This window comes from Anoplopoma fimbria, unplaced genomic scaffold (assembly GCF_027596085.1).
Source record: "Anoplopoma fimbria isolate UVic2021 breed Golden Eagle Sablefish unplaced genomic scaffold, Afim_UVic_2022 Un_contig_8048_pilon_pilon, whole genome shotgun sequence".
Taxonomy (NCBI): domain Eukaryota; kingdom Metazoa; phylum Chordata; class Actinopteri; order Perciformes; family Anoplopomatidae; genus Anoplopoma; species Anoplopoma fimbria.
Window position 1 is genome coordinate 10,021 of NW_026552887.1, and position 13,763 is coordinate 23,783.

At 46.1% G+C, this 13,763-nt stretch overlaps 1 protein-coding gene across 1 annotated transcript; it reads right to left on the reverse strand.

The window, feature by feature from the left end:
- Positions 1-9,925: 9,925 nt before the first annotated feature.
- On the reverse strand, positions 9,926-13,671 carry LOC129116237 (uncharacterized; the record flags this gene model as incomplete). Its single annotated transcript, XM_054627238.1, has 4 exons — positions 9,926-10,105; positions 10,883-11,452; positions 12,395-12,511; positions 13,454-13,671. Coding segments are annotated over 4 exons (1,085 nt in total), but the record flags the coding sequence as incomplete, so codon positions are not given.
- Positions 13,672-13,763: the final 92 nt, after the last annotated feature.

The window sequence follows — 13,763 nt, forward strand, 5'->3', positions numbered from 1 at the left end:
CAAATAAATGATAAAATTACAGATTTCTCTAGGTTTTCAAAATTGTTTAAAAAATGTGGGATATTTTTAGAGCAAAATAAAAAAATAAAGCTTTTAGACATTTGAATGTAGAAAAGTTACATATAATACCTTTACTGTAGTTGGATCCTTATAGGAGTCTTGTTGTTACAATAGTGAGATTAAACTTTCCTGTTGAGTTTCTGTGAGGGTTTTTTTAACCATATGAATAATAATAAAGGTTTTAAACAAAGGAGTCTAAACAGACCTCTTAAAATAGTCTCTCTCAACTTTATTTTTCTTTCTCTGGTAAATTTACAGTATTGTTATTTTGAAATTGAAGATAATATTTGGGTGCCATAAATCTATTGAAAGGTCCTGAAATGTATTGAATTTGGAAAGATGTATTTATTGTTCCAGCAAGGCCGTTTTTAAATATTTATTTCATATTATGAGTTTTTAAATATTGTTCTTTATGGTATTTGAATGCTGCAAATTTAAAGTGGTTCCCCTCTCACCCTTTCTATACATTTTATTCAGTTTTTCAGATATTTTATCTTTGCTTTTTCTGCATATAATCTCTCTAACTCCTATTCCTTGTGTTCAAGATCATGCAGTAAAGTCTCATTTCACATTATTATAATTGTTGAGGTTTTGGTTGAAGAAGCAGTTGTTCCATGTGGATTGTGGGCAGTCTCTTCACCCATGTCCAGGTCGGCCACGCTGATGGCACACGAAGACTTCGGGTTGGGTGTTTTCGCCAAAGTCTCTGCCCCTGCCTCTGCCTCTACCGCCCCTTCTGCCTCCGCCTGTCATGGCCTGAAACATTGTCAGTTGCACTGATGAGACCTAATCTTTGCTTGTTCTCTGTTGTTGAACTGCTCCTCAGTGTGTTCTGCATGTTGCAATATTGTTTCGAAGTCTGCAGTCTTCCAGGTCACGCAGCATGTGCTGTTTTCCAGGCCTTTTTACAGAGTTTGATCAGGGCTGTCACAGCATGGTTAAACAGCCCGTTTTTAACATCATCACAGACATTTTGTGATAATCATTGTTGCAGAGGCTCTATGATAACAGGCTGGTTACTCAAGGTTGCAATCGCGGAGTGTGCATCTGTTAGAATGCTCTCCCTATTTCCCCCAACTCTTGGTCTGAATGATGATGCTGGAGACAGAAGTTCAGTTTGCTGCTCTTTAATCCAAGACACACTTGCCTGTGTGTGTATGTGTGTGTCTGTGTGTGTGTGTGTGTGTGTGTGTGTGTGTGTGTGTGTGTGTGTGTGTGTGTGTGTGGTGTGTGTGGTGTGTGTGGTTGTTTCTCTGGACGCACACACAGGAATGTAAACTTTGGGCAAACTGTCTCTCTGTGTGGAACATCTAACCTGAACGGATGAAAATATGTCTGACTCATGCTGCTCTCACTCGCTACCATAGAGAACAGTAGACCCTAAGCGGCCGAGTCTGCAACAGCGCCCCTAGTGGCTGGGCCCTAAAATAGCCAGTTCTATAGTGTCCTTCAAAACAGCCGCCCCCAAATTTGCCCCAAACAAATTTGCAGTATCAAGTCTTTCGTTGTGTATCCTCTTCAGGAACGGCTGGGAGTCTGATGAGACGACTCACAGGTCGGATGTAGGAACGGTCCCTGACTTTAATCTCCGCTGTGCGAATCAGGCTGTCGGCCCCAGGGAACACCTTGCTAATTTTCCCAACGGGCCACGATGCTCTAGGCAGTTGAGGATCAACGATCATCACCACGGTGCCCAGCTGAAGAGGGGCTGTATCTGACTGCCACTTGGACCGGGTTTGCAGTGTTGGCAAGTAGTGACGCAGGAACTGTGCCCAAAAGCGGTCAGACAGCACTTGACAGGCCCTCCAGTGGCGACGGCCAAGCAGCTCCGAGTCATGGTACACGGCCTGAGGTAGCGAGGGGTCTGGCCGCCCCATCAGCAACAGATTAGGGGTTACTGGATCTGGGTCTGCTACATCGGATGACACGTAGCTTAAGGGCTTGGAGTTGAGAATACCCTCAATCTCAATCAGGACAGTGTTCAGCACTTCTCCACTGACGACCTGTGAGCCCAGGGTGGCTGACAGGGCAACCTTGATAGACCTGATCTCGCGCTCCCAGGAGCCTCCGAAGTGGGGAGCACTTGGTGGGTTGAAGCAGAACTTTATCTGGTGCTCTGCCAGCTGAGTTTGTAGTGAAGGATGCAGGGCTTTGAAAGCTTCTTGCAGTTCCCTGTCCCCACCTCGGAAATTGGTGCCTTGGTCCGAAAGCAACTCCGCCGGTTTCCCACGACGGGAGATGAATCTCCTCAGCGCCATCAGGAAGGCGTCTGTGCTGATGCTACACAGCACTTCAATGTGGACCGCTCTTGTCGTTAGACATTTGAAGAGCAGGCCCCAGCGTTTCTCACTCCGACGTCCTACTTTGACCTGCAGAGGGCCGAAGCAATCAATCCCTGTCGAGTAAAAGGCTGGCTGGTGAAGCCTGAGCCGAGCAGGGGGCAGGTCCGCCATCTTGGGATTGACTGGTTGGGCTCTCCATCGTTGACATTCAGGGCATGAGCGCTGCTCTCTCCTTATAGCCTCACGTCCACGGAGGATCCAGAATTTTCTTCTCAGCTCAGCAAAGAGCCGCTCTGCACCTGGGTGTTTCAGGTCACTATCAACCTGTTGGATGAGTAACTTGGTCACAGTATGACGTGGATCCAAGACTATGGGGTGGATCATATCGTTCTCCAAATCCTGACAGCGCCGCAGGCGACCACCCACACGTATCAATTGAAGCGTCGCATCATACTCTGGAGCCAGTGTGATCAAGCAGCTGTTTGAAGGGACTGCTTTCCCAGATGCTAGGCACTGGACTTCGTCGGGAAAGCTGTCTTGTTGGGCGGACCTCAGGACTGTGAGTTCCGCCTCCTTGAAGTCCTCTGCTGTTGGACTCTTACCAGCATTAACAGGCGCCCCCAGAAGATACTTCGCAGTCGCTTTCACAAGTTCGCTGAAGCTGTTAAACTGCTGAGCATCAGGTAGGGAGTGGTTTATGGCGGTTACCATAGCAGCGAGACAGGTTGTGGGCTTGCGCCTCTCTTCTGCGATGTCTTCACTTTCCGTGACTGGATGAGCAGGCCATTGGTCAGGTGGCAGTTTCAGGAACAGGGGTCCATTGGCCCAACGATTCTCACTAGTAAGGTCCTGCAGTTTTTTCCCCCGAGTAAGATCATCCGCTGGGTTCTCTGACGTTTCCACATAGTGCCAAGCCTGGCTGTCCGTCAACTCCTGAATTTCAGCGATGCGGGTTCCCACAAACACCTTAAAGTGGCAGGACTCAGACTTGATCCAGGCAAGGACAGTAGTGGAGTCAGTCCACATGACCACTCTGGATACCTCCAACGTGAGCTCTCTACTCAGCAGGTTCGCAAGCTGAGCCCCAGTGAGGGCAGCGCAACTCCAGCCGAGGAATGGAAAGCTGACGCTTGGGAGCCACTCTAGACCGGGCTGTCAGGAAGGCCACTTCAACGTGTCCTTCTGCATCTTCTGTGCGCAGGTATCCCACACTACCATATGCATGTTGTGATGCGTCGCAGAAGATGTGCACCTCCCGCTTACTGGCTATGTGGTCCAGGGCCGAGCTCACATAGCAGCGATGCAGTCTGATGTTGTCCAGGTGCTGCAGCTCATCTTCCCAAACTTGCCATGCCGTGAGCAGGTCTCCCGGCAGTAGGGGGTCGTCCCACTCCCGCTTCTTCTCCCATAGCTGCTGAACGATCACTTTGGCCCTTGTAGTGAATGGCGTGAGGAATCCTATGGGGTCGTACTGACTTGCCAGTACTCTATAAATGTTCCTCATGGTGGGAGGGGAGCACTTAAGCATCCTTGACTTGTAGCGCAGCGTGTCTGAGTGGCATAACCATCGTAGCCCCAGGGCAGGTTCTTGTGGGTCCATATCTGTGTGGTTTAGCAACTGTTCAGTGCTCTCTGACTTTATATTCTGAGGCAGGTGGCTGATGACATCTGGTGCGCTGCTTGCCCACTGGCGCAGTTCGAACCCTCCCTCCAACAATAGACCTCTTAGCTTGTCGATGACTTCCTTGGCCATGTCCGGAGAAGGGAAACTCTGTAGCCAGTTGTCCACGTAGAAGTGCTTCTCGATGGACTCACGGACTTTGTCCCCATGGTAGCTGTGACCGTGCACATGCCTCTGTAGAGCATATATTGCACAGCATGGTGAACAAGTAGTCCCAAAGGGAAGGACCTGCCACTCGTACACACTGGGTTGGGAGTCCCTTTGCAGATCCCGCCAGAGAAAGCGCAACAGAGGCCGGTCTTCAGGCAGCAGTCTGACCTGGTGGAACATTCCCTTTATGTCACTGCTGACAGCAATGGTGTGGTCTCTAAACCGCAACAGGACACCCAGAAGGGAGGCACCTAGGTTGGGGCCTGACGATAGTAGCTCGTTCAGGTTCTGGTCCCTATAGGTGAAAGAACAGTTGAACACAACTCGGTTCTTCCCGTTGTGTGTCACCATGTGGTGGGGAATGAACCAAGACTCCTTCGCCTGCTCCAGATTAGTTCTGCTGATATAGCCTGCCTTCTCCAGCTTTGTGATCTCAGCTCGGTAAGCCTCTGCCTTTACTGGGTCTCTGCTGAGGCGCTTCTCGGTGCCGCGCAGACTGGGTAGGACAGCTTCAGGCCCTGCAGTGAGCGTGGGCCTGTTGTACACACGCAGCAGCGGTGTGGCATATCTAGATACTCCCTCTACCTCCACTCTCATTGACTTCACCTCGAGAAGCTTAATGGCCTCTTCATCTCTCCGGGACCTTGTTACCAGCTTCTCACTTCTGTATGGTAAGGTGTCCAGTTGCCAAAGCTTCTCGACCTGATTGAAGAGTTCAGTAGCCGGGAGATGGTGGCCAGGAACAGGCACTCCTGTTGGCGGCTGCACTGTTGGAAAGACTTAACTGGTCCTTGCAGTGTCCAGCCGAGCCTGGTCTTTACTGCAGCTGGGCCCCGGGTGGGCCGAGACGAACGGGTTCAGTAGGCGTGACTAGGTGTGGACAGTCTGAGCCTATCAGGAGGAGCAGCTGTGCGTTCATGAACGGCTGCAGGGGACCCCTTTTAAGTGCTTGTATCTATGCTGAAGTCCCTTCACTGGGTAGGAATGTTCAGCTAAGCCTAGCTCACCTGCAGTGAAGGCCCTCTCGATGGTGAATGTCTTTGTTGGCTGACCCGCTGGGGAGATCTTGAACGTCACTGCTGAGCCATGTAGTGTCCTTAGGCCTTGACGTACTGTCCTTAGGGTCAGACTTTCTGCAGTTCCCTGAAGTTGCAGCTTCTGGGTGGCATCCTGAAGGAGGATTGTCCTCTCCGAGCCGTCGTCCAATATGGCGTACGTTTCCAAGGTGTGTTCACCGTTTCGCAGTAGCACCTTGATGACCTTCAAGAGCACCTGATTACAGCCGGCACGCCGGTCCAGGTACAGTACATCCGTTGATGATTTCACCTTTGCACCGGTGACGTGCACTGCTGTGGTCTTGTGGTCTGCAGTCCGAAGATTCACTTCATGTAAGGCCTCGAGGTGTTTTCCCTGGCACGTCTTGCATAGGACTTTCAACCGACACTGGGCGGCCTGATGGTGCCGTCCGCAGCGCCAGCAGCGGTTGTTGGACTTCACCCAGGCAGTCTTCTGCTCCTTGGTCAGTTGCCTGAAGTTTAAGCAATGATCCAGGAAGTGTTGAGTATTGAGGCAGTATGGGCAGTATGCTTTGGGCTTATCCGGGGCCTCTTGGGAGGCTGTGTCATGGGTCGTACCGTGCAGCACAGTCATAGTCTTCCTTACGGCTTTCTTGTCTCTTTCCCACTCCTTCTTCGGCCCGTCCCTTGGCCACTCCTTCTGGGGCCTGTCTCCGCCTTCTTGGATTACCAACTCATACTCGAGCCACTCAGCAAAGTCCATCAATGATGGGACTCTGTCCCTCCGAGGGTATAGATAACGGCGGAAGGTGGCACGGAGATCCTGGGGCAGCTTACTCGACAGCCGCGCAACATGAGACCCACATTGCAGCTCTATGCGCCCATCTTCACCGAGTTGTTCCAACATTCCGACGAGAGCTCTGACTCTCAGAGCGAACCTTCTGAATCCAGCTGTGTCCTCTGCACGAATGGAGGGCTCCTCCATTAACTCCGCGATCCGCTGTAGTGACAGCTGGTGAGGCTGACCGTAGTGATTGATCAACGAGGCCATGGTGTCCGAGTAAGGGTACGGTGAGTTGCTGTATGAGTCTGCTATCAGGAGGGCCTCTTCAAACTTGAGGTGGTCACAGAGCACTTGGTATTTAAACCTTTCAGTTGCGTCAGCGGGAAGAATGTTCTCAAGGGCGAGCCTCAGTCTGGCAAACTCTCTTGGATCATCACGTGTGAACTTGGGGATTGACGGCGTTGGGCCCCTGTATGTCCTCTCGTTGCTGCTTGGCAGTGGCAACGATGACCTTAACCCAGATTGTGGATGAAAAGGGTGAGCCTCTGCACTGAGTCGGCCTTGTGGGTGTAGGGAAGGTGCAAATGGCTGTGGCAGACTTCTGTATTGCTCAGCGTCTGGCATGGATAGGGCTGGTGATAGGCGTGCTTCTAGCTGCTGCAGACGTTCTCTGAGCTCCTCCACCAGACCAGAGGTCGCTGGTGGTAGTGCAGGCTGCACCTGTTGGGGCTCTTGGTCATCACTGAGGAAGGCTACTGGTGGGGGAGGCAGCGGCCATTCACCATCTGGCATAACTCTGTCTTGTGGTGCAGACAGGTAGCACGGCTCCCGTGGGTGGTGTGTCGGAGCAGGCTGTAAGGGAGACGGTGGTGGCGGCAACCAGTGGTCCTGTTCTCTTGAACGTGGATGTCGCGTATCAGACCTGTCTAGGTGGTGCATGCTGCCTAGAGGGGGTGGCAATGGCGGCCCGGCGGCCACTTCTCTGTGGTCGAGATTACTCTCTTGTGGATGTTGCAGCAGTGCAGATTGAAATCTGTTGCCACCGTTGCCGATCTGACGACGCCTCATATCCTTCAGTGCCATCAGCAACCTACTATTATCCTCTTGAAGCTGCTGCAGCACATCCATCACCACAGGTGTGCACTGGTACGGCTGTGGCGTGCTCGAGAACCCAGGCGCTGCAGCTCCTATGCGACTGGGAGACCTTTCTATGAACTCAGCTGAGCGCTGGGTATACTGTAATGGGCAATTGGTGAGGGGCGTCATCTCGGCGAATCCCTCTCTCTCACTGCTCCATTCGGACTCCTCTCTCATCGCGGTGGGGCCTGTGGGGTAGCTTACTGCCTGTGGTAGGATGTAGCCTTCATAATCGTCCATCCATCCAGGTTGGCGCACTTGTCTGCGTGGGCGAGCATCTTCACTTGGGGGAACAAATTGCATATTCACTCCGTAATTATCGAAATCCGGCTCGAAGGACCATTTGTTGCAGAGGCTCTATGATAATAGGCTGGTTACTCAAGGTTGCAATCGCGGAGTGTGCATCTGTTAGAATGCTCTCCCTATTTCCCCCAACTCTTGGTCTGAATGATGATGCTGGAGACAGAAGTTCAGTTTGCTGCTCTTTAATCCAAGACACACTTGCCTGTGTGTATGTGTGTGTGTGTGTGTGTGTGTGTGTGTGTGTGTGTGTGTGTGTGTGTGTGTGTGTGTGTGTGTGTGTGTGTGTGTGTGGTGTGTGTGGTGTGTGTGCTTGTTTCTCTGGACGCACACACAGGAATGTAAACTTTGGGCAAACTGTCTCTCTGTGTGGAACATCTAACCTGAACGGATGAAAATATGTCTGACTCATGCTGCTCTCACTCGCTACCATAGAGAACAATAGACCCTAAGCGGCCGAGTCTGCGACAGCGCCCCTAGTGGCTGGGCCCTAAAATAGCCAGTTCTATTGTGTCATTCAAAACAATCATGTTTGAGCATCTTACTCATTAGCTGTCTTGTTTTAGTCATTTTGGGTCTGTACTTACTGTCCATGTTGTTAAAAAAAACAAAACAGTAAAGAGTGAAAGTTATTTGGAATGGAGCAGACGACCGTCCTGTGTTCTTTTTACCTGTGCTCCGACGTAATAGACTCAAAACAAAAAGGCCTTTGTGTTTAACCTGTGGCCTGAGGCCAGAGTACTTCTTTCTTGTGAATGTAAATATTACAGTTGTTTGCTCTTTTTGGGATCAAATTCAATTATTTGACACGATTTAATTTCCTCCTGTGATTTTGAGATCTATAGCACAGAGGAAAATAGGAATATAGGCTACATTACATTACATTACATTACAGTCATTTAGCAGACGCTTTTATCCAAAGCGACTTACAGGAAGTGTATTCAACATAGGTATTCAAGAGTCACCAGAAGTCATAAGTGCATCTCCTTTCTTAAACAAGCATCTTCTTCTGTTCTCCTGTGCCCTGCCTCTAAAGCTGAGACAAATTCTCTGGCAAGCACTCTCACACCAAAAACAGCCCCTAACAATGCACCTGTTGTGATACCTGCCAGTTTGATCAAAAGCCTCTCATTTGCTCTGTCTTTAGCCTTCTCTCTGATCTCTATCTCTGACATGTTTCCTGGTGACTGTCTAATGAGCTCCACCTCCTATTTTATTTGTTCCTCCATTACTTGTAGCACCTCATGGGTGTAGTAGCTTCCTCCGTTTGCCTCAGTTATCTTATCTATTGTTTTGAGCAGCTCCTTCACTTGGAACTGGTTGTTCCTGTATTCATCCTGCTGGTTGTTCTTCCAGTATTTATTATCAACGACATGGCAGCGGCCTCCGCACTTCTTCACCAGATCACTCAGAAGCTCATTACCACGGACAAAGTCCTCAATGGTCTGTCCTTCCTCGAGCTGGTCACCATGAGTAAAGAGAACTGTTGCATACTTGAGAACTTCTTCAGACAAGTATTGGTTTATTTTATTGATGACAGCCTGCTCATGCTCTGTGAATCTCTCCACTTTAAGCACAATGAGAAAAGCATGAGGCCCAGGAGCGCCGGACCGGAGAGGAGGGGCGAAGTTTGAACTCTGTGTTTACAAAGACAACCGACAACGCTACTACATAGTATAACTGTAAAGTCCAGATGTCAAATGACTAAAATCTGGTTAAAATATATAGTTAACAACGACCAAGAAGTAAAACAGGTATCCTTCAAAATGTGGCATAAAACTGGATAAAAAGTAAATTTATGACGAGGTCTGGCAGACAAATTCAACGATGACGCACTCGCATAGCGTGTATGACGCCACGACAAGTATATATTATTAAGCACATATTAACAAATAAATGATAAAATTACAGATTTCTCTAGGTTTTCAAAATTGTTTAAAAAATGTGGGATATTTTTAGAGCAAAATAAAAAAAATAAAGCTTTTAGACATTTGAATGTAGAAAAGTTACATATAATACCTTTACTGTAGTTGGATCCTTATAGGAGTCTTGTTGTTACAATAGTGAGATTAAACTTTCCTGTTGAGTTTCTGTGAGGGTTTTTTAACCATATGAATAATAATAAAGGTTTTAAACAAAGGAGTCTAAACAGACCTCTTAAAATAGTCTCTCTCAACTTTATTTTTCTTTCTCTGGTAAATTTACAGTATTGTTATTTTGAAATTGAAGATAATATTTGGGTGCCATAAATCTATTGAAAGGTCCTGAAATGTATTGAATTTGGAAAGATGTATTTATTGTTCCAGCAAGGCCGTTTTTAAATATTTATTTCATATTATGAGTTTTTAAATATTGTTCTTTATGGTATTTGAATGCTGCAAATTTAAAGTGGTTCCCCTCTCACCCTTTCTATACATTTTATTCAGTTTTTCAGATATTTTATCTTTGCTTTTTCTGCATATAATCTCTCTAACTCCTATTCCTTGTGTTCAAGATCATGCAGTAAAGTCTCATTTCACATTATTATAATTGTTGAGGTTTTGGTTGAAGAAGCAGTTGTTCCATGTGGATTGTGGGCAGTCTCTTCACCCATGTCCAGGTCGGCCACGCTGATGGCACACGAAGACTTCGGGTTGGGTGTTTTCGCCAAAGTCTCTGCCCCTGCCTCTGCCTCTACCGCCCCTTCTGCCTCCGCCTGTCATGGCCTGAAACATTGTCAGTTGCACTGATGAGACCTAATCTTTGCTTGTTCTCTGTTGTTGAACTGCTCCTCAGTGTGTTCTGCATGTTGCAATATTGTTTCGAAGTCTGCAGTCTTCCAGGTCACGCAGCATGTGCTGTTTTCAAGGCCTTTTTACAGAGTTTGATCAGGGCTGTCACAGCATGGTTAAACAGCCCGTTTTTAACATCATCACAGACATTTTGTGATAATCATGTTTGAGCATCTTACTCATTAGCTGTCTTGTTTTAGTCATTTTGGGTCTGTACTTACTGTCCATGTTGTTAAAAAAAACAAAACAGTAAAGAGTGAAAGTTATTTGGAATGGAGCAGACGACCGTCCTGTGTTCTTTTTACCTGTGCTCCGACGTAATAGACTCAAAACAAAAAGGCCTTTGTGTTTAACCTGTGGCCTGAGGCCAGAGTACTTCTTTCTTGTGAATGTAAATATTACAGTTGTTTGCTCTTTTTGGGATCAAATTCAATTATTTGACACGATTTAATTTCCTCCTGTGATTTTGAGATCTATAGCACAGAGGAAAATAGGAATATAGGCTACATTACATTACATTACATTACAGTCATTTAGCAGACGCTTTTATCCAAAGCGACTTACAGGAAGTGTATTCAACATAGGTATTCAAGAGTCACCAGAAGTCATAAGTGCATCTCCTTTCTTAAACAAGCATCTTCTTCTGTTCTCCTGTGCCCTGCCTCTAAAGCTGAGACAAATTCTCTGGCAAGCACTCTCACACCAAAAACAGCCCCTAACAATGCACCTGTTGTGATACCTGCCAGTTTGATCAAAAGCCTCTCATTTGCTCTGTCTTTAGCCTTCTCTCTGATGTCTATCTCTGACATGTTTCCTGGTGACTTTCTAATGAGCTCCACCTCCTGTTTTATTTTTTCCTCCACTGCTTGTAGCATCTCATGGGTGTAGTAGCTTCCTCCGTTTGCCTCAGTTATCTTATCCATTGTTTTGAGTAGCTCCTTCACTTGGAACTGGTTGTTCCTGTATTCATCCTGCTGGTTGTTCTTCCAGTATTTATTATCAACGACATGGCAGCGGCCTCCGCACTTCTTCACCAGATCACTCAGAAGCTCATTACCACGGACAAAGTCCTCAATGGTCTGTCCTTCCTCGAGCTGGTCACCATGAGTAAAGAGAACTGTTGCATACTTGAGAACTTCTTCAGAAAAGTATTGGTTTATTTTAGTGATGACAGCCTGCTCATGCTCTGTGAATCTCTCCACTTTAAGCACAATGAGAAAAGCATGAGGCCCAGGAGCGCCGGACCGGAGAGGAGGGGCGAAGTTTGAACTCTGTGTTTACAAAGACAACCGACAACGCTACTACATAGTATAACTGTAAAGTCCAGATGTCAAATGACTAAAATCTGGTTAAAATATATAGTTAACAACGACCAAGAAGTAAAACAGGTATCCTTCAAAATGTGGCATAAAACTGGATAAAAAGTAAATTTATGACAAGGTCTGGCAGACAAATTCAACAATGACGCACTCGCATAGCGTGTATGACGCCACGACAAGTGTATATTATTAAGCACATATTAACAAATAAATGATAAAATTACAGATTTCTCTAGGTTTTCAAAATTGTTTAAAAAATGTGGGATATTTTTAGAGCAAAATAAAAAAAATAAAGCTTTTAGACATTTGAATGTAGAAAAGTTACATATAATACCTTTACTGTAGTTGGATCCTTATAGGAGTCTTGTTGTTACAATAGTGAGATTAAACTTTCCTGTTGAGTTTCTGTGAGGGTTTTTTTAACCATATGAATAATAATAAAGGTTTTAAACAAAGGAGTCTAAACAGACCTCTTAAAATAGTCTCTCTCAACTTTATTTTTCTTTCTCTGGTAAATTTACAGTATTGTTATTTTGAAATTGAAGATAATATTTGGGTGCCATAAATCTATTGAAAGGTCCTGAAATGTATTGAATTTGGAAAGATGTATTTATTGTTCCAGCAAGGCCGTTTTTAAATATTTATTTCATATTATGAGTTTTTAAATATTGTTCTTTATGGTATTTGAATGCTGCAAATTTAAAGTGGTTCCCCTCTCACCCTTTCTATACATTTTATTCAGTTTTTCAGATATTTTATCTTTGCTTTTTCTGCATATAATCTCTCTAACTCCTATTCCTTGTGTTCAAGATCATGCAGTAAAGTCTCATTTCACATTATTATAATTGTTGAGGTTTTGGTTGAAGAAGCAGTTGTTCCATGTGGATTGTGGGCAGTCTCTTCACCCATGTCCAGGTCGGCCACGCTGATGGCACACGAAGACTTCGGGTTGGGTGTTTTCGCCAAAGTCTCTGCCCCTGCCTCTGCCTCTACCGCCCCTTCTGCCTCCGCCTGTCATGGCCTGAAACATTGTCAGTTGCACTGATGAGACCTAATCTTTGCTTGTTCTCTGTTGTTGAACTGCTCCTCAGTGTGTTCTGCATGTTGCAATATTGTTTCGAAGTCTGCAGTCTTCCAGGTCACGCAGCATGTGCTGTTTTCCAGGCCTTTTTACAGAGTTTGATCAGGGCTGTCACAGCATGGTTAAACAGCCCGTTTTTAACATCATCACAGACATTTTGTGATAATCATGTTTGAGCATCTTACTCATTAGCTGTCTTGTTTTAGTCATTTTGGGTCTGTACTTACTGTCCATGTTGTTAAAAAAAACAAAACAGTAAAGAGTGAAAGTTATTTGGAATGGAGCAGACGACCGTCCTGTGTTCTTTTTACCTGTGCTCCGACGTAATAGACTCAAAACAAAAAGGCCTTTGTGTTTAACCTGTGGCCTGAGGCCAGAGTACTTCTTTCTTGTGAATGTAAATATTACAGTTGTTTGCTCTTTTTGGGATCAAATTCAATTATTTGACACGATTTAATTTCCTCCTGTGATTTTGAGATCTATAGCACAGAGGAAAATAGGAATATAGGCTACATTACATTACATTACATTACAGTCATTTAGCAGACGCTTTTATCCAAAGCGACTTACAGGAAGTGTATTCAACATAGGTATTCAAGAGTCACCAGAAGTCATAAGTGCATCTCCTTTCTTAAACAAGCATCTTCTTCTGTTCTCCTGTGCCCTGCCTCTAAAGCTGAGACAAATTCTCTGGCAAGCACTCTCACACCAAAAACAGCCCCTAACAATGCACCTGTTATGATACCTGCCAGTTTGATCCAAAGCCTCTCATATACTCTGTCTTTAGCCTTCTCTCTGATCTCTATCTCTGACATGTTTCCTGGTGACTGTCTAATGAGCTCCACCTCCTATTTTATTTCTTCCTCCATTACTTGTAGCATCTCATTGGTGTAGCAGCTTCCTTTGTTTGCCTCAGATATCTTATCTATTGTTTTGAGTAGCTCCTTCACTTGGAACTGGTTGTTCCTGTATTCATCCTGCTGGTTGTTCTTACAGTGTTTATTATCAACGACATGGCAGCGGCCTCCGCACTTCTTCACCAGATCACTCAGGAGTTCATTACCACGGACAAAGTCCTCAATGGTCTGTCCTTCAGGGAGCAGGTCACCATAAGTAAAGAGAACTGTTGCATACTTGAGAACTTCTTCAGAAAAGTATTGGTTTATTTTATTGATGACAGCC